The sequence below is a fragment of the Silene latifolia genome, chromosome 1, assembly GCF_048544455.1.
Source record: "Silene latifolia isolate original U9 population chromosome 1, ASM4854445v1, whole genome shotgun sequence".
In the NCBI taxonomy this organism is placed as follows: Eukaryota; Viridiplantae; Streptophyta; class Magnoliopsida; order Caryophyllales; family Caryophyllaceae; genus Silene; species Silene latifolia.
Genome location: NC_133526.1, coordinates 4,257,644 through 4,278,637, shown reverse-complemented (window position 1 = coordinate 4,278,637; position 20,994 = coordinate 4,257,644). Strand labels below are relative to the sequence as shown.

The window sequence follows — 20,994 nt, the reverse complement described above, 5'->3', positions numbered from 1 at the left end:
TATTGCATTTGTTTGTCTTGTTTGTTGCATAATACTGACCCCGTTGTTGTTTGTGGAATCTGCGGTGATCCATTCGGGGATGGTGAGCAGGCTTGACAGGTTTTGCTAGTGAGAGCTTGGGGATTATCTTGGGAGATTTGCCACCATGAGTCATAGCATCACCGTCTGAGTCTTAGCGAGTTTCTTTTATTATTAAGACTTTGAAGTTGTATTTCGTTAGACAGTATTTGGTTTTGGATTTTGTAAGCTTTGCATTTTACATTACTTTAATAATGATGCTTAATTCAGACGCTTTGGTATATACTAACCTCGGGAAACCGAGATGGTAACGCACTTTCATGGTAGGGTGGTCCTGGTAAGGCACCTTAGTATGAGGGGGTGTTACATTTTGAGGCTAGCCTTTTAATAAGATTTTATAGATTGGGGTTTTTCTGTTTTGTTATAGTTTTAATATATTTTTAAAGTGCGGAATACTGAATAACAGTTAAATGTGACAATTTTCTCAATCGATCACTGTTTTTACATATGGATTAAATGTTAGTGTCTTATTTTAACGTTTTGAATTTGAATTAGGGTTTTCCTGTTTTGTTAGAGTTTTAATATATTTTTGCCTGTATTTTTAGGAAATGGCGGAGAATAACCCATTACAGCAAGGGGATAATTCAGTCACGGAAAAGAATAACCGTTGGGTTTGTCTCTCTCGATCCGATCCCTTTAACATATATTCACGTAAACTTGCTTATTATATTGTAAAAAAACTATTGATTATGATTTTTAACAACTTGTTGCAGAAAATTTTCAAATGAAAAGGTACATTTGATGTAGATGTGGAAATTGCAAATCATGAGCATTTAGACATTTTTTCAGGTTCGGTTAAGAGAATTATTTCCACTAACAACGACGGTGTTTTGCCGAGCGACAAGGGTCGTTCAAAGGTCTTGTTATTTGCTGTTAGTCCAACAATAGCTTCTTAACCCAGCCTTCTCTTCTTCCATTCACGTCCCGGAAGCAATGCTTACGTCAAATTCTTTCCCGAGAATCATGTTTGGACTTAGCAGAAATATTGGAATCTGTCTTTACGACTGGGTTGGTACTCATTGTAGAAAAATTTGGGATTATCAAACAACTCCCAATTATGCGAGGTTTGAGGAATCCGTGAGAATGGTGGGACGATGGTTTGTTGCAGCACTCTTTGAGCACCATGCGGTCGGGCAGTATGTAATAAAAATATTAATTTTTTTTATTTTATATTCGAAATAATAAATATAAAATATAGTATATTATTTTCATATTTTTAATTAAAAATTTTTTTTAAACGTCAATTTTATATCATTAAATAATAAAATAATTATTAAAATAATGAATATAATAATATTATTAATATTAAATATAATTTAATTTTAAAAAATATTTTTCGGCTGGAAAATGGTAAAATAAAAGATGTCATAAACTTTTATCTGACCCTAATCCGACCCAAGAAGCGCATAACCCGACCTGTAAGGCCCGACTCGAGACTCGACCCGTTTGACAGGTCTACACGACATTATTGTCCACTACGGTAAAACAAAAAATGCAGAAGTTATAAAGCTCAAGCAAACCAAATAAGCCCAAATTAAAATTTGGACCAACAATATTACTTATCTAGGAGATTCCTAACCTAAAAGCTCACACTTAGGCCGCCTCACTCCTTCATGACTCCATCTCACCATCTTGTTCTTTTTTTTCCTAAACTTTCTACATCCTTTTTTTGGTTTTGCAATAAAAACTCTCTCTACATCCTCATATCATTTAATCTTTCATCCCTCATATTACTCAACTTAAACAACTTTTTTCATCTATTCTCATTTAATGCATTAAAAAGCTTTTCGATAGACCAAATTAACAATTCTATTTAAAACTATAGGATCAGAATTGAAGTTTGAAGTTAATTATTAAAGAAAACAATTAGAAGAAATTCTTGTATGGATGCTCCAAAACTTATATTGAATTTTTTTTATATTCACTTGCATGTATTTTAAAGTGTATATTTTTTTTTTTCATTTTTTATAAACTTTATATCGGTAATTTCAAATTTATTTATTTTTATTATCCTTCTATATTTTGAAGTGGTTGTAAATATTTTTTTTGGGTATTTTGTAAATTTGTTTCCATTGTACTGTATCTACCTCTAACACAATATAAAATGCATTTTCATAAATTGTAGATTTACCTAAATCTGGATACTTCATACAATATCTATATTTGAAATAAATTGTCAATTTTTAGGTTTGTAGTGCATTCCATAGATTTAATCTCATTATTATTTTTAATTTTTTATTTATTTTATAATAAATAATTGAAATTCTAATATTTTTAATTTCTGTTTTTTGTAGCTAATCAATTGGATCTGATGATAATCGTCTTTTTTCAACAAAAAAAAAACATAAAATTACGAAATTGAATTTGTTCACAATAGTAATTGAAACCCAAAATTTTCATATTTTGTTTTTTTGTACTAAATCTCATCGATTTAATGATTTTTTAAATTTTTAAATATTTTTAGTTATGTTCATTTAGTAATTTTACAGATCTATTTAATTTTTTTATCTTGTTGTTTAACATATGAATATGACAGATTTCCCTTTTTTATGCATGTACTATGTTTTAGTTTATGATTTGATGTAAATTAAAACATTTTTAATATATGCATAGTGAAATTCCTAAAAGGGGAATGAGAGAAATTAAATAACTGAAAGTGAATGTGGGGGATTGATTTGAGGATAGAGACTAATTAATTGTCATATAAATCCTGGCGGGGTCCACATGCAAAATATATACCTAAATTCAGCCACCAATGAGAAGTCACCAAAAAACATAGCTTTTATACTATGTAGATTTTACTAGTAGAGATCAAATTACATTTAAGGGCCGGATTAAACAAGCACTGTGTTTACGGAGAGGAGGAATAATGTTTTGGTTATATTTACCGGATATTTATTAGGAAGTGGGTCAAAGTGATCGGATCAATGGGCAACGAAATTAACGTGGAAGTATAAAATGCGGAAGTATAAAGGGATGCAAAAAAATGAAATGAAGAACACAAGAAGTTGGGGATACAGACTACCCAATGTGGAAAAAATCGCAAGGCAATTGACTATCCCATCAAATGCACTATAAGATGTCGTTTGGTTCACTAATTAGAAATGGAATGTATTGGAATGAGAAACCATAGAAGTATGTTGTTTTAACTCCATTCCAAAATACCTCAACCAAACACTAGAATTACTAGAATCCATTCCATTCTATTCCAAACATCTCAACCAAACACCCCCTAATTTAGTAAGTTTGAGATTTTGAGTATTTGACGTTATTTGAAATATTTCATGTTTTTTATTTAATTTTTAAAAATTTATTTGTTTTTTCAGATTTATTACACCTTTTTACCAACAATTTTCTTATATATTAATACTTAATTCCCTTTTAAGGTATGCCGGACTCTTAAGTTTTACTTCGATTTTCAAAATCGTTTTTGATGGGGCATATTCTGCACCGCCGACCAAGTCAACATATTGAGCAAGGTCAAAGATATCCACAGCAAGTCAACGACTTAAACAGCCTAGCCGATGCAGTCCATCGGCCTGTCAGCCTGGGTCCCGGCATGACAACCCGCCAGCCGGGACACATACCCGCGTACTCATATCCAAGACCCCTCGGCGGTGAGTCAACAGGGCCCGCCGAGCTGCCATAGGTCCCTCGGCCGAGGGGTAGATCAGTCTTTCCACCTGCTAGCCACTTGGCCACTTGGCCACTACGTGTCAAAAGGTGAAAGCCTATAAATACTCCTCAACCTTCATTGAGGAAAGGATCCAACGAATCCACAACTAAACCTAGATACACTATTCATCTAGTAATATCTTCCTTATCTCTCTACAAAATACATTCAGCCAAGTAACAACTTATCCCTTAAGTTTACTGACTTGAGCGTCGGAGTGAGTACGCTTGGCTCAAAGCCAAGCCCTCAGTTCGTTCATTGTTGCAGGAGAGGCCGAGAGGAACGATTAAGACCAAAGGAGAATCCAACTCAAGACATCATTCAACAAGCCACGGGTGGTAACTATACTTGCTCTGGAATTACGCCCGGAACAATTGGCGCCGTCTGTGGGAAAGATACTAGAAGCTAGTCACATTCATTCCCAAACAAAAAAAAAACAACAAAAACCCACCCAAAAAGCTAAGAGGATGTCGAAACAACAAGACGCAGTCGTGACCGACGAAACCGCGTTCTACCAAGATGATACCTTCAACAATTTCGAGTCGCACAGACCCTCCACCGCGGAGTAATCCAACCGGAGTTCGGGATGCCAACCATACGGACACGCCATTGCCCCACCAACCAGGTCACCATCATGGGACATGTGGTTGACGTAGCAAAACCGAAAATGGTCCTGGACTTAATTAGTAATACGCCCGCTCACACTGTCACGCCGACAAGAGCGGCGGAAACCGTCCAGAGACCGGGGCCCAAAACGTGACTCGAGAAATTTGAACGGAGCACCGGGAGAAGCCGACCCGGTCAAGTCGCTGGGAGCCCAAAGTGGGCGTGGTAGACCTAAGTCCTTCCCGCACTCATGGGAGGACAGCGTCCCCGCAACACGAACGAGGCTTACCCCAGAGGAACCAGAGGAGTCCGACTCAGCAGAGTTGGAGAAGAAGTCCTTCCCGCTACGAGGAGAGGGGCCGGATTAGGAATGCGAGGAGCCGATCGCCGCGTGTCGAACGACACGTGGTCAGACATCCCCTCAACGCCTACGTCCTAGAAGTCCAGGTGCCAACTAAGCTCAAGTTGCCACCCCTATCATACAAAGGAGATAGTGATCCACCCGACCACGCTGAGGCTTTCGAGTCTTACATGTCGGTATGGGAGCAGCCCGACGAGGTCAGTGCCGAGTTTTCCCAACAACTTTGCATGGGATGGCTCAAAGTTGGTACAAAGGGCTTCCCGACGGCTCGGTATACTATTACGCCGACCTAAGAGACGCCTTTCTAGCCCAGTACTCTTGCAACAAGAGAAGGGCCGTGGAGACATCGGACCTCCTAACTATCAAACAGGAGGGGGGCGAGTCTCTACGAAGCTATGTGAAGAGGTTCGATGGAAAGGTCCAGCAGATTCGAGAAATTAATCCCGAATCGGCGGCCTTCGGCGATGAAGGGCCTCCCAAGGGGAGACTTAAAAAATGAGCTCATCAAGTGCGGAGGCCTGAGTTTGGATGCCGCCAGGAGGATGGCCGACCAGGCCATCAAGGTAGAAGACTATCACAAGACATGGGTAGGCCCCAGCGAGGCCGAACACTCAGAAAAGAAGAACCGCCGGGAGGACAACCCGGATGAAAGACGCCGTGACCACAACGGGTCACGGTCCGATGACAGACGCCGTGAGAATAATAGATCACGGTCGGACAAGTCTGCCTGGAAACAGGACTCGACAGGCGCCGGGTGGAGTTCGGGAACGTACCACCAGAGGCGGTATAGTGATAAAACTCCTCTCGTTGTATCAGCCGCCGAGGTCTTCGCCCTGAGCAAAAACGAGGGCCAGAAGTGGGAGAGACCCCCAAGCCAAAAAGTGACGGTGACACGAGCCGATCGTGAGTACCACGGCCACACCGGCCATTTAACCAACATCGCCGCATCGAAGAATGCCATTGAAGAGCCGATCCGGAAGGGGAGCCTCGGCAAGTACGTCGCCAAAGGCCAAAAGACTGACGCCGACAGTTCAGGTAAGAAATCCGTCTTCAAACGGATAGGAGTAATCCATGTTGTCATCGGGGGCAACGAGAACGGAGGGTCCGCTCATGGGCACAAACGGCACCTGAACGAGCTATATCAGGCCATCAACTTTGTGCCCAACACAGCGATCCTGTTTCCAACATCCCCGATATAACCATTGGAAGGAAGGACTACGAAGGAGTCATCGCTCCTCACAACGACCCACTTGTAGTCAATTTGGACATATCCAACCACCTAGTCAAGAGGTGCACGATTGACACAGCGCATACACGAACATCATGTTCGGGGAGTGCTTCCTCGGCCTCTACCGAAAGTCAAGGACTTGAGCCCCCGCACCAACCCACTATACTGACTTCTCCGGGGCCGGCCTGGTACCACGGGATCAATCAAACTCCCGGTGACATTCGGCGAAAAGAATGCGGCTAAAAATGTCCTAGCCGAGTTCGTGGTCATCGACGGCTCGTCCGCCTACAACGTTCTCACACAGCCGAGTCACCCGAGTGAGGCCGACGCAGTGATGTCCATCCGGCCCTAACAACGATGTATGTCTCGGACCGGGGAAGCGCATAAGCTCGTCTCCAAAGACGAGAATGACGAGGTGGTCAACGTCCGGATAGTCGCCGGAGGATGCAACATGCAATCCCTCGAGTGGCAAAGAAATCGAGAAAAAGGGAAAAGTCTATCCTTACAACGGGAGGGCGACCTCATGGATGTAACTAGCGGCCGACTAGGACGGTGTGCCTTTGATAGGCCATTAGACGCCGGTAATCTCGGGAGTACTCTATGTAGTAGCGGAGGTGTCCAAAACAGTTGTGGGCACCCCGACGCATGTTTTTACCTAATGAAAAATCGTCCAAGTCTTCCATCAAAATGTTCATTTTCCCCTAGTCACTAGGAAGCAAAGCAGACGCTTGACTCACATTGTCGTACCGACAAGAGCGGTAGTCTTTATCGAAGCGATGTCGATGTCGGCTCACACCGTCATACCGACAAGAGCTAGCGGTCTCCATGAAGAAATAGCGCCGTCGCATCACCCCAAGTAGTAGACGCCACGGCGATCACCCCAAGAGGTTTGACGACGTCGCATACTCCAAGTGGTAGACGCCACCAGCGATCTCCATGAAGAAATAGGCGCCGTCGCATCACCCCAAGTAGTAGACGCCACTAGATCACCCCAAGAGGTTTGACGCCGTCGCAGTCACTCCAGTGGTAGACGCCACAGCGATCTCCATGAAGAAATAGGCGCCGTCGCAGTCACCCCAAGTAGTAGACGCCACGGCGGTCACCCCAAGAGGTTTGACGCCGTCGCATGATCACTCCAAGTTGTAGACGCCACAGCGATCTCCATGAAGAAATAGGCGCCGTCGCAGATCACCCCAAGTAGTAGACGCACTAGCGATCACCCCAAGAGGTTTGACGCCGTCGCAGTCACTCCAAGTGGTAGACGCCACGGCGGTCAATAACAAGAAGCAGAGATCGGCTCACACGTCACACACCGACAAGAGCGACAATCACCACTTGAAAGCGAGACACCTCGATGGTAACGACCGCGCAGTGATACTCGCAAAGCGTTCAAAGTGCCTCGGAAGCGTTAACACGATTGAGATACGCACTGGACCGCCTCGGCCAAGCCGAGGCGGAAACAAAAGAGACACTCAATTAATAACGTAAGGAGACAACCCGGACGAAGACATAGACGCTAAAGTACAATTGAGACGCTCAAATACTAGCGCAAGAAAAAGAAGTGAGGTAAAAACCTCGGCCGGGCGGAGGCGTAAGAAACGAACTCTTATTAAAAATGTTCAACGAATTACAAGAAATTACAAGGATAAGCCAAAAGACAAAAGGTTACAGATATCATCTCCCTATGTCCGTTGTTGCCCGCCATCGAGCGGCAAGAAGCTTCTTCCTCGATGGGTAACCCAAATAGTTCCCTTAGCGCCTCGGCTTCGGCGGCCTCGGCCTTAGCCTCGGCGGCCTTTTTGCCCTTGCCGCTCGGCTTCCTCCTTGGCCGCTTTAGCCTTCTCAAAGAAGAGTCGCCTTCTCGCGCCGCCTCCTTCTCTATCTTCGCCCTCACCGCCTCCTTGGCCTTCTCCGCCACGGCCTTCTCCTTGGCTTCAAGCTTGTCATCAAGCAGCTCGTCATATCTGTCCCACGGAAAGGAACCATCAAGAGGGAAGCCTTCTGGGATGAAGAGACAATGGTGACGTTTTGATCACCGGCCTGCAGCTGGGAGAGGGAAGCCTTCTGGGACGAAGAGTTAACGGTGACGTCTTGATCACCGGCCTGCACAGAAATCCCCTCCACTTGCTGCCCAACAAGAGCGGCGGACGACTGCGGCTGATCTACAAAATTTAAAGTAAGCATCAGTATCAACATACACAGACATGCCGGAGAGCCTGTCACCGGCAGCGCCTGAGGAACCGGCTAAGTCCAAACCACGGGATAGATCAATACCGTGCTTGGCCTTCTTGGCCAAAGGGCGCATTTCTCGTCGCCAGCAGGCGAACAACGGCGGCGGTAAAGGCCATGTCGCTTCCTTTTACGGACAAGGGGCGACCCCTCCTCCTCATTGGAGTCATCCCCATTGGAGATATAAACGATCTCCACCGTCTCCTTCTGAACAGGGGGGATGGAAGGCGGAGCCGATGTCGACGCCATCACCGCCGAAGGCTTTGTTTTTCGCGTATGGCGCGGCATGTTACTTACAACCTTCGCCTGGGCCTCCACCACATTCAAGCTTTTCAGCTGCTGATCCATAAGATCATTCGGCGGCGTCCTGCGGTCATGGGCTAGAGCCTTGGGATGCAAGTTAGCAACGGTTTTATCTTTGTGCGGCCCCCATTCTCCGGAGGATATCCTCGACAGTCCGGTCCAAAGTGGCTGCGAAAGAAACAAAGCAAGAGTTAAGTAGAAGAAATAAATCAAAGTTCGAGACACAATGAGAACGGTGATGGGCCTCACACCGACCCCACTCACCCTGCGCTAGGGCCGGTATGAGGCCGACATGGCAAAGCGGCTCATCCTGAAGAATGATCTGCGTTGGGGGATCCATCTTTTCGGACCCACTCTTGTCCACCTCAAAAGCCTCATCGCTGACTTCTCGTCCTCCTTAAGAAGGACCTTGTCGGCATCCATTTTAAGCTTCCTCCGGTGACCCATCCGTCATGCTCCGCCTTAGTCTCACACCGCAAATTAACTGGTGCCGAAAGGAGCGGGGCGGCGGATAGTCATCCCAAGCACCTTAACGTACACCCACCGATCTCTCCAGTCCTTGCAAGAAGTAAGCTTGTCAACAGAGACATAACCCTTCTCCATGTGCACACTGTACCATCCGACGCGGCCAGAGATCGACGGCTGGAGATAATGAAGCCGGCGGAATAAATTCACCGTCGGGGCCTCCCCTTTGAAGAGACAAAGCCAGACAAAGCCGACTATGGTCCTCATAGCCAGCGGGTGCAGTTGGGCAACAGCGACGTTCATAGCTTTAATGATGGCCATGACGTACTCATTCAGCGGAAACCGGAGCCCGTACTCCAAGTGTCGCATGTATACGCCGGTATGGCCCGGCGGAGGGCAACAGACTGCCTGACCCTCCTCAGGGATAACAATCTTGTATCCCCTGCCAAAGAAGAAATGGCCCTCGAAAAATTTCTCACCGGAACAACTGGCCAACTTATGGGTCCAAGCTCGGTCAACGCGTACCTTGCAGACGTCACCGTGATCCATAACATACTGCCTCACCTCTTTGGGACGAGCCTTTTCAGCATCATCACCAAAATCGTCTGCGTCATCATCGACATCAGAGTCATCCTCCCATTCCTCCAAAATCCGAGGATCGACTTCAGGAGAAGGAGACCTAGGGCCCCCAGGCCTTATCAGGAGGGCGTCCAACTTCTCCTCCTCATCAAGACGCGACGGGGAACCCTCCCGCACAGAAGTGCTAGTCCCGGCGTCGGCAGAAGACATAATAGCAATAATTATTTAACAAAATAAAAAGTGAAGAAATTTATTTGTTTACCTTGAAGGAAAACACTCGCCGGAATAAGAACTCTGAAAATTAGAAGACAAGAAACCCTTGAAAGTTTAGAGAGAAGAAAATTTTGGAGAGAATGAAATTGGTGGCCAATTTCACGGGATAACTGCCCTATTTATAGGGAAAAGCCCATGAAGAAGGACCAATCAGTGAACAGCCCATGAAGCGTCAACCAATCAGCGTGCAGACACGTGTCGGACATGCAACCACGGGATGTCAATCGTTGCAACAGTTGAACGTCAATCAATGCAACAGTGACCAAGCGTCTTCAACACGCCCACTCATATCTCTCCGCCTATTCACCTTCCTCAAACAAATTCCCAAGCATCTGTTCTCCGCCGGCCACATGATCAACCAAGTTAAGTAGCGCCGGCCGGGGGCAATCAAAAGCTACCGGCACTCTCAACCCCGGTCTCGGCAGGCGTCATTTTCTTTTTTCCACATCGGATGCCCTTTACACATCCATGTGGAGGGGGGATATGGTACGGCCTAAGAAAGACCAGGCCAAGGTAAAAGAAGCCGCCGCAGAAGAAGCCGATGCAGGAAATTTTCCACAAATTACTTACGCAGAATATACGCTCAAGCATACATCGGAGCCCATACCACGGCATAGACTACGCTGGGGGCAAATTGATGGGGCATATTCTGCACCGCCGACCAAGTCAACATATTGAGCAAGGTCAAAGATATCCACAGCAAGTCAACGACTTAAACAGCCTAGCCGATGCAGTCCATCGGCCTGTCAGCCTGGGTCCCGGCATGACAACCCGCCAGCCGGGACACATACCCGCGTACTCATATCCAAGACCCCTCGGCGGTGAGTCAACAGGGCCCGCCGAGCTGCCATAGGTCCCTCGGCCGAGGGGTAGATCAGTCTTTCCACCTGCTAGCCACTTGGCCACTTGGCCACTACGTGACAAAAGGTGAAAGCCTATAAATACTCCTCAACCTTCATTGAGGAAAGGATCCAACGAATCCACAACTAAACCTAGATACACTATTCATCTGGTAATATCTTCCTTATCTCTCTACAAAATACATTCAGCCAAGTAACAACTTATCCCTTAAGTTTACTGACTTGAGCGTCGGAGTGAGTACGCTTGGCTCAAAGCCAAGCCCTCAGTTCGTTCATTATTGCAGGAGAGGCCGAGAGGAACGATTAAGACCAAAGGAGAATCCAACTCAAGACATCATTCAACAAGCCACGGGTGGTAACTATACTTGCTCTGGAATTACGTCCGGAACAGTTTTAATCTTTATTCTCGATTTAAATTCTAAATTTTAAATCCGAAACTCGATTTTAAAACCTATAAGTTTGCTTGTGTAGATACCTCATTTCTGCACCTCCCGTCAAAGACCCAGTGATGATTGGGCTGCATGTTTAAGCATACGGAGCGATTTATGATATTTCGTAACTTCGTCGACAAGTGGTAGCTCAAACAGTCGCATCAACCCCTTGGTCGTCATCTACGTGCCGATAAGGTCGTTTTGAAAGTAATTAGAGTTCATTTGGAATCCGGATCGAAAATATTTCCAGATTCTTTCCAAATTCTATCTTTTTCTAAATTTCCACCTCGTAATATATTATGTAAATAAATACGAAATTACTATGTCACGATCAACAACAAAAGGATCACAAAATACAAATAAAAGAGTACAGAAAACTGGTCTCTTAATAACTTATTGAAAGATCGTCTCTACTAAATTTCAGTGATCATAGAAAATAGTATGACTGAATCAAGGCCTTAGCAGTTAGCAACTTAGCATGGTTTGTAGTTTTATACAGTACAATTGTATGTAGCTTATTCAATAGGGTCGAGCAGGTTCGGTTTGGTTGGTAAAAAACTGGAGGCCCACGAGCTCCGACATTGAAATGCCAAAGGATGTTATGGAAGTGAGTGTGGAACATGATAACAGAAGCATAAGATGAACCATCATTCTCATCTTGTGCGCATTGAACATGTCTCCAAAGCTACTTAGAATTTGGGTAATCAACTAAAACCGCTCAAATATAATATTAAAATTTTTAGCATTTGGAATAATTGAAGAACATTTTTTTTGTATTTTTGTGTAATTTTAAAAAAACTGAGGGTATATCGTAAAATCCGAGAAAACACGGATAAATCATAGAAAACCGTTTAAATTAAGATTCACAAATTACTCATCTCAATTTGATCTCGCATACTCATAATCGTAGAAAAACCGAACATTATATACAATATCTAAGGCATCAAAGTACCGCTACTTTACCAGAGAAAGAAGCATGTAGCGCCTTCTAGGCATCTTAAAACTAATGTAGTTATGAACTTAAAGTCTTAAAATTTAAAAGTCTGCTAAGAAAAGACGGTCTTACTGTAGGATTGTGCAACATTATAGATTCAAGTGTCTCCCATTCAATAAAAACAAGTTCAGACATGCTGATATATATAAGCATGCCGCGCCATCCTACACATCTTACAGTCTACCATTGTAACTCGAATAGTTTGCCATCATAGAACTCAGCTGCAAAGATCAAGAATGATTGTGTGACGGGAGAGCCTTAGCACTTAGGGTCCTGGCTATGCCACGTGGGTCCCAAATGGACTGCTTGCATAGAGAAATTGAATAGAGAGTGAAACGAGTACCTTTTCAACAGCATCTGTAGTCATTGAAGTCTCTTTGTGTGTCTTCTTAAGGAGTTTGATCCGAGCTTTGATGCTATGTTTCTCGTCTTCAACCTGATTATCAGATTCAAGTTTAGTCGATTTGTTAAGAAACATCACGTCAAGAAATTTCAAATTTAGTACGGTGTGTAACTTTAAATGTCGAAAGCAATACATCTATTATGTGAAAAAAGTTAATATTGTTGGCCTAAACAGTGTTGAAGTGTTGGCTGCGCCAGAATCTCGCATCTGAGATGTGACACACAGCTGTCGTAAAACACAATGGCATGGCTAAAAAATTAGAATAGGGCCATTCATCGTACAATACAGTACTTCCATAAACTAAATAATGTTCGGTTCACATAAATAACTACTTATATTAATTGATGGATTACTGAACTGAGTTAACTTTCACTGGCAACATAAGAAAGTGTGGTTTGAGATAAGTTTTGTTGAAATGCAAATTTCTTCAAGAAGAGTGTAAATGTTACCTTGTCTAACAACTCCTGCAACAAAAGGATTTCATTCTTCTTTGCAGCCAGCAAATCCTGTTTGACGAACTTTATATTTGTTCTGCATCAAGGTATATATAATCTGAAAATTCTCACCAAAATAAAAGAGATGCTTGACAATATGTAAAACTACGGAACATGCATAGACACACAACAGCATCAGCTCAGTTTATCAGTGTGCTGCACTGCTGCTTTTCACCATCCTAATTATACAGCTACTTCCTTGGTATGACTTTTAACCAGGGAATTAAAACTTCACCAATACAGTCTCCAGAAAAGAGCTACAAACACTGTGTAATATGTACCTCCATGGGTTTTCAATTCCTGTTTCAGTTTGTTTTCCAGATAAAAACCCGCAATCTCAAAAGTGCCCCTTACCTCTTAAGGATTGGGACTCAGGGGAGACCATTTGGGTCATAAAAAGCCATACAAAAATATCCTAAAATGGTTAATGGTAGGGACCCATATAGGATCATGGTTGGGTGTGTTTGGGTTAGAATTGGTGATGAATGAGAAATGATGAAAGAGACTAAGAGAGTAGGATGAGTACATGAGTAAAACATGAATTAGGGATAGTCTTAGGTGTTCCTCATTGTTCTCATATTGTCCTCGTTCCTAGGTTGCTTGAAAAGACAGATTTAGTGCCTGAGGTCCATTTTTCAAATAAGAGGTCAAGCAATATGCTCCAAATTCAACCTCATGCACAAACCACTAATATCAGACAACTACAACGCTTAGGCCATGTTCTTTTCGACTTGATTTCCTATCAGTTCAGTTTAGGTACTATAAGTTCAGTTTAGTTCAGGTCTTATAAAGGTTCATTTCACTTCACTTCATTTCAGTTTAGATAATTTAGTCCAAAAGAACAGGGGGTTAGAACCGTGACGATGTCAGTTTTAGAGTGTTGGCCATGAGTCCTGAGTCCAGACAATCAGAGAAAAGTGCAGAGCTTGGCCTTTTGACTTATACTCAAAACATTTGTCTTGTTAACACAATATTGACATTGATGATGGGAATTAGGCTCGTAGAAATGCGTACTTTTGTGAGAATAAAGGGTCCAAACTTTGCTGCTCCACTAAGTCCTCCACAGTATCCAAAATGGTACCCACCTGAAAAAGAGGGGGGATTTGATACTCATTAGCTGGGCAAGATGTTTCCTAAGCAACAATCAAAACAGTTGCTAAAGAAATTTGTTCGGAGCATATAGAGATATAGTCATATTTCCATTCAGGATGTCCTTTCTATTTATAAACAGGTGCAATAAAGGTTCGCTGACGGAAAAACATTACCCATCTGGCAACGTTAAAGAAATAGAGAAGTTCTTGGAGTTGACAGTCAGAATATGCTTTTTCTGAGGATTTCGTACACAGGTGATTGATTTTTATTCCAAAACATCAAGCAATACGAGTAATGCGACAATTGTTCTTAGTTGGTGATGCAGAGACTCAATGAGTTTTTCCTAGTTATATCCTGCAAATGTGAAAAGCCCCCGAAGAATACTACTCCAAAGAAGAAATAATTGACCTCCTTTGTCCTTACTAATAACTCACTCAGTAGTTTTTCCTACCAAAGCAAGTCTGGACATTCTGCAACATGTAAATAACAGGAATGTCTTAATTCATGTAACTATGTATGTAGCAATTTCAAGTCATTATTTTACGACGGCAATAAAGCAGTCTATCACTACCCAAAAGTCCAAAACTAACCTACATTAATATCCATAAACATTCTAATGCCCAAAACCCAATAGGAAGAGAACTGGAATCTTTTCTCCCACTATGAAGAACAAGCCCATGGCCGCCACCATTCAAATTCCCAATACCCAGCTATTTGTAAGCCAAACCTTGATTTCCCTTCCTAGATTTTCTGTCAAAAGCAGTAGCTAAAGTTTACGGTAGAGGCGTAGCAGTGGTCCTGCATACACTATCCTTTTGTCTCTTCATCCACCTTTTTAGCAAGCCTCAGTATGTTATCTTAGTTATCACTTGCTACAACCTTGCTTCAATCTCCACAAGGCTTACTATGTTACTGTGGACTTGAACATATGTTATAGGGTCACCGCGTACAAAGTTAAGCAATATGTGTGCTCAGCATGGTTTTATCAAAACATTTACTTGCCTTAGGAAATTTGTATGCATAAATTTAAGATATTCAGCAAGTCTTGCTTAAGACGGAGTATCCGCCTTAAATCTTAAAACGGGCCAAGTTCTACCACATGGTAATAAAGAAAAAAAATTGGCATTTCCTAGGCAACTTGCAATGTGATTTGGTATGTATTTGACCCGTCTTAAGCTTAAGACGGATAGTGCCCTTCTTAAATGAGAATTTATGATATTTTCTAATAGCAGAATCCTATGTTACTATGACACTTCACTTAACTGCCGTGTCGCGTGTCAGACATGTGTCGGTGTCCGACACGACACTTCGACACTTCAATTTAGACCACAAAACAAGAAAATTCACCCCAAATAGCCGTGTCCGACACACTGACACGTGTCGGCATGTCTGAGTAACACAGGTACAATCTATCAAACAAATTAATTGAGATAGAGATTTTGGTGAGTCATTGAGCATTTAATAAGTACCTTAGCAAAGCCATAATAGAAGAGGTATTGGGTAGTATACCTGTGTTTTTTGGCATAAAGAATCAAATTCGTCCTGCAAACGTGTTCAAAATGAATTTCAAAGTAAAATATTAGCTATCTTGCTCAAACATAAAATAGAAGAGTTTCAGTCTCTACATGCTGTTACTCTGTCAGCACTTAGAACAAGCATTAATGTATAGGAATTAACAACTAGTGAACGAGAAGAGATTATATGGAACCAAAGTTAGAGAAGGATTTAAAAAACAGCAGATTTCAAATGCCTAAAGATGAAAATTTTACTTGAGCTACGATGAATAAAATACCTGCATATTTTCATGCAGTGCTGTAATGATCTGTGGAGAAAAGAAAAACAATATAATCAGCACAGACGACTCTAACAAGAATAGAGGACCCAAAAAAAAATACTCAATCCTTACAGAAAATGGAGTTCCTACTACGATAAAATTAGAACTTTTGGGGAAGAGTTGTCAGATGGATGCTTTTTATAGTTACTATGTTGAAGTATATTGTGCTCCATTCACTATTTTTATCTGGATGTTTAACATTTTCACTGAGATCGCGTTCTGTATAGAGAATGCAAGACTACCCTTCTATCTAGCAATTACTACCTTTTCGATTGGACTATGATCAATGGCAAGTATTTTGATATAGGTTCTCTATTTGTCTAATCTTTATTAACCCCAACATGTAACTTCCCCGTATATGGACCCCTCCATAACCCAACTACTGTCAAAAAAACATTCTTCTTGCTTCTCTATGCTGTTTTGCTTTTTCCTAAATTTGTGGCCACTTTCTAAAGTCTACTCCTGTACAATTTAGCCAAAGCCTAATTAAGGCATTTCGACAAGTTGTGTGACTGACCAGATGGAGCTTCTCAAGTTTGCACAAGTAAACATGATTTCACATTGCGTTATGTTGTTATAATGTTATATGGAGATTGTAGAACTCAGTAAATGGTCGGTGCTTGAGGTATTGGTAGACCTGTGTAAGCTGTATGAGAAAAGTCTCCAGATAACTCGTAACACAAATAAGCAATACAGTGAGACATTATATTTTGAGATCCTGCTAGTATACCGTGATTATTGGCATTTACATAAATTATGCAAGATGATTGAGAAATTTATGGGTTGTTATCCAAAGTGAATTCTGAAAGCAACAATCCCATTGTCTCATTGTAACCTTCAAGTCATCAACGCTACAACATGCTTGTAGCACAGTCTAATCAACCGGCTAAGACCAACTGAGTCAGAAGTCTACATCAGATAACTATATTTGTTCTTTTATGCATATTAGTGCTTAAAAGTTAAAACTTTGATTAAAAAAATTAACATACGACATTTCATTATCTGAATAAATTTTTCTAACCACAAAAGAAAGGAGAAGAGAAGTGATCATGAGAAGTCGTCGAATTACTCATTAACAGATGAACAATTAGGTTACCTGAATATATAGCTGGTAGAGGCGATCCTGCTCAGCCTTGCTAAAATTCGGAAAAGCTTTAGAGAGATCCTAAGTATAATAAATAAATAAAACATGTATAATTCGAAATTTTTTGATTAGTAATAAGCCAATAGTAATGCAAAAGAAAATGAAAAAGGGATTAGTGAGGCGGTAAAAAATATACAAGTACACTGAAATCACCCCCCAAAAAAAACATAGTCACAGGACAAAGCAAACGGCAGCAGCCACATATTCTCTATCATCCGAAAAAACAAATTTATGATAAAGAGACGGCCAATTGCTGCAATGCATTGGGGCACTAAAAGTACATAATACAGACTCCGCCAACAAAACATGACGCAACACAAAAATCACAACGGAGTTTACTAGCGGATGGTGATAACAGGCGTATAGAGTACCTTTACACGGGAAGAAAATACTTGGGAGTATGGGGAGCACTAATTTCAAATTTTCAATCCATTATGTAATGAAAAAGATTAAAGTATGAAACTGACCACGGTCCACGAGTTATACCCTGAAGACCTGATGCCTGAAGGAGTTTTAACTTTGCCGGTCAGAACTATCAAAATCCAAATAGCTCGTGTTTTGTGGAAGCCACAAGTAAGAGCAGAAATGCTACTTCAGAACTCAGGGTCAGATAACAATAACATGTGCATTGCATTGCATGAGGTTAAGTCAACTCTTCGACTGAGTTAAATCAGTTAAACAGTGAACTGAAACCGGACCTAAAATTCTAAACATATAGTCAGCACCTCAGCCAATCCCCACAAAATGAATTTCACATCGTCACCCATTCATCTATGACAAATGTCACTGCACTAGACACCTACTACACAGCACAACGATAGATACCACTTTACCTCAAATTTAGACCTGCCTCAAATGATGGTCATATTGTGAAATTGTTAAATTCGATAAGCAACACTATGTAAATTTGAAGATATGCCCAGAAGAGATCTCCTTACGTCCATTATCATTGACAAATTAACATGACCAAAACAAAGAAAATCACAAGTAACTAACTAGAATCGTTAATTCTTCCTGCATCTCCTACCCCCTAAGCCAACTAAAAGGCATCCATTGTTCAATATCATTTGAAATCACGACAACAAAGTAGGTTCAAGTCCACTTCCATTGGATTATACTACATTAGCACTACAAGTAAATTCATCCCATCACAGTGAAACAAGCTTGCACGGATATCCAATCAGTAGGTCTCATGAGAGACCGTCTCCCACTAATTTAATGGGAGACATAATAGGGAAAAAGGAAATTCAGTGGGTCCCTCACCCCTATCATGTTAGAGGTCTCTCATCAGTAACGCTAGTGAGAGACCGTCTCTCCGGAGTTTTTGTGTTTCCAAAATAAGTCAGATCAAGCAGCGATTACACGAAAACTTTGAAAAATGATAAATTAACATAAAATAAAAAAACCGGCATTCATTGTTTGACATCACTACAAGGTTTTCAAGTACACGTCCATAACTCTACAACAAATGCACAAAAATTGGAAAGCAATAAACTTCTCCGATTTATACGTACTAATACTCACTCACTTCCTATTCTTTACAACACCACCATTTCCCAAAATTTGTCTAGAAAATTTAAAAAATGCGGCAATTCCAAAGAATACGAGAGAGTAGTATGCGACAATTACCTCGAACGGAAAGGCGGTAAGCAGAGAACGCACGCATAGCCTAAATGACTTCATCAACTCCAATCGATTTAATCCATGAGGAACAGTTTTTCCTTCTTTTTCCATTTACGAAACTTTGCAATCATCAACTCCTGCATGCAATTCATGATCGTATATCACAGATTATTGAATTAATTACTCTCAAAACTCAATAATTCAACAAATTATGAAAAAAAATTAAATTTGTATTAGCAGAATTTAGCCAAAAAAAAAAACATTTCTTCTCAAAATCTAATGTACAAGAAGTGAAGAAGGTGGAGAAACGATTACCTGCAACTGAGATATGAGTGAAATTTCTTCTGATTTTTTCGCGATTGAATAATTTTTCGTGGTGTGATTTTGAAACCCTAATTTCTTTTTTGGGCGGGAAAATTCATCACTCAGCTATCAAATGATCGGCTTATCTGTGTGTGTTTGTTTTCGTCGCAATAACTTATTTTAATTGTGTAAAACCGCCTTACACAACTAACGACTGCATTGTTTTTTTTTTTTTTTTTTGGTGTTGACCAGGAGTATCAGTACTGAAGGCAATTTAATGGGTTGACCCCTCCCAAGTTTGGCTTTTTCATTCGCAAGAGTCAGGAATCGAACCCCTGACCACTTGTTTAAGAGATGAGAGCCCTTACCACTCACACCAGCCAACTTTGGTAACTAACGACTGCATTGTAAAACAGTAATCTATAAGACTATAATTTTAGTCACTACTCTAATATTCCCCTCTACTACTAGAATAAAAGTGTAATACCAAACTATTTTTTAAGGGACATGCTAAATCCCACACGTCATTTTGCTAAATCCCGCACATTTTTTCCACGTATTCCGAATGTACCCCTCTCATTTTTTCAACCCTAACAAAAGAAAAAACCCAAAAAAATAAACTCATCTCACTCTTTGTCGCCTCAGAATTATAGTGATCGTGATTCGTGAATATTTACACCACGTACACTGGCTGAACAGATGAACTTCGCGCCATAACAGACGAACAATGGAACATTGTACTCCGGCGGTGTATATTTTGCAGCAATCGAATTTGGAAAATGTTTATATATCCAAAATAATAGAAGACACCATCATCTTCGACTAATCTATCATCAATTAAATAAATCAAATGAGTTTAATAATTGCAAAATTCACATCATAATCATTTGTCAAGGGGTTGCCGCTTCAATTGGATTAATCATTTGTCAAGGGGCTGCCCGCTGCATTGTAAAACAGTAATCTATAAGACTATAATTTTATTTACAATACATTAATTATAATACTTCGTATTAAGTATTTAGGATCGCGTGCTTATATGAATATTGTTCTCTTTCAATCGACTAGTATTGGTGCCCGGCTTCGCCCGGGCTACCTCTACTTACCATTATTTTTTTCCATTAAAATTACTTAAAGTAGCAATTTTAATGGTAAATTATGACGAATGGTCTCTATCCTTTAAGCTTGCTCTTCTCGCTAAAGATAAATTGGGATACATCAATGGCGCCATATCTAAACCATCTGATTCAGCCTCAATCGAGTTATGGCGGTCTGCTAATGCGTTGGTTACTCTATGGATTTATAATGCCTTGGAGTCCGACGTTCGGAAACAAGTCTCACTATGACCTGAGGCAAAACAGGCCTGGGACAATATCAAAACCCGTTTCTGCCAGGAAAATGATGCGCAAGTGTATCGATTGCAAGCCGAATTAATCGCTTGCCTTCAAGGTCCTACAGAATCGTTAATGGCGTATTATGGCCGCATCACAACTCTTTGGAACGAAATTTTTGAAAATGATCCTTTACCGTCCTGCTCATGTAACCCATGTCGCTGTGATTGGGTGACGGTTATGGATGCTCGTAGGGAGAAGAAACGAGTCACGGATTTTTTGATTGGTCTCGACGATCGCTTTGACAACGCTCGATCTCAAATTCTCGGTACTAACCCTCTTCCCAATTTAGATTTTGTTTATAATCGTCTTTTACAGGAAGAAAGAGTCCGTAATTTATCTATTTCTCGAGTCGAAACCAAACCCGAACCCATGGCTTTTGCCACTCGTCTTAATCAGGGTAGTCGGGGTCAAGGGGGAATTGTAGTGACTCTTCTGCTCAGAATATTGTAGAACTCGCTGCATTGCGTGTAATCGATCCGGTCGTAGCTATAAAGTCTATTTTCGTGTCACTGGTATTTTTCTGGAATGATGGGGGACAGACCGCGTGAACAAATAATTGTTAATACCAATAACCCCAACAACCCCGTAGTTGTCAAACCTGACCGTGCCAAGGAAAGACATTCCAACGCG

At 41.5% G+C, this 20,994-nt stretch overlaps 2 protein-coding genes across 2 annotated transcripts in view; one reads left to right on the top strand and one right to left on the bottom strand.

Annotated features, from left to right (window-relative positions):
* The window catches only part of LOC141594372 (rop guanine nucleotide exchange factor 14-like), a 206,763-nt gene that overhangs the window by 87,531 nt on the left and 98,238 nt on the right, over window positions 1–20,994 (top strand). The gene's annotated exons all lie outside the window — the stretch shown is intronic.
* On the bottom strand, window positions 11,963–19,180 carry LOC141594442 (uncharacterized). Its single transcript, XM_074414472.1, has 9 exons — window positions 18,986–19,180; window positions 18,677–18,807; window positions 17,000–17,068; window positions 15,862–15,891; window positions 15,579–15,611; window positions 13,992–14,062; window positions 12,933–13,014; window positions 12,424–12,516; window positions 11,963–12,301 (listed from the first exon to the last, which is right to left on the bottom strand). Exons 2-9 carry the CDS (start codon window positions 18,779–18,781, stop codon window positions 12,254–12,256), a joined length of 531 nt encoding a protein of 176 aa, XP_074270573.1. The 5' UTR covers window positions 18,782–18,807; window positions 18,986–19,180; the 3' UTR covers window positions 11,963–12,253.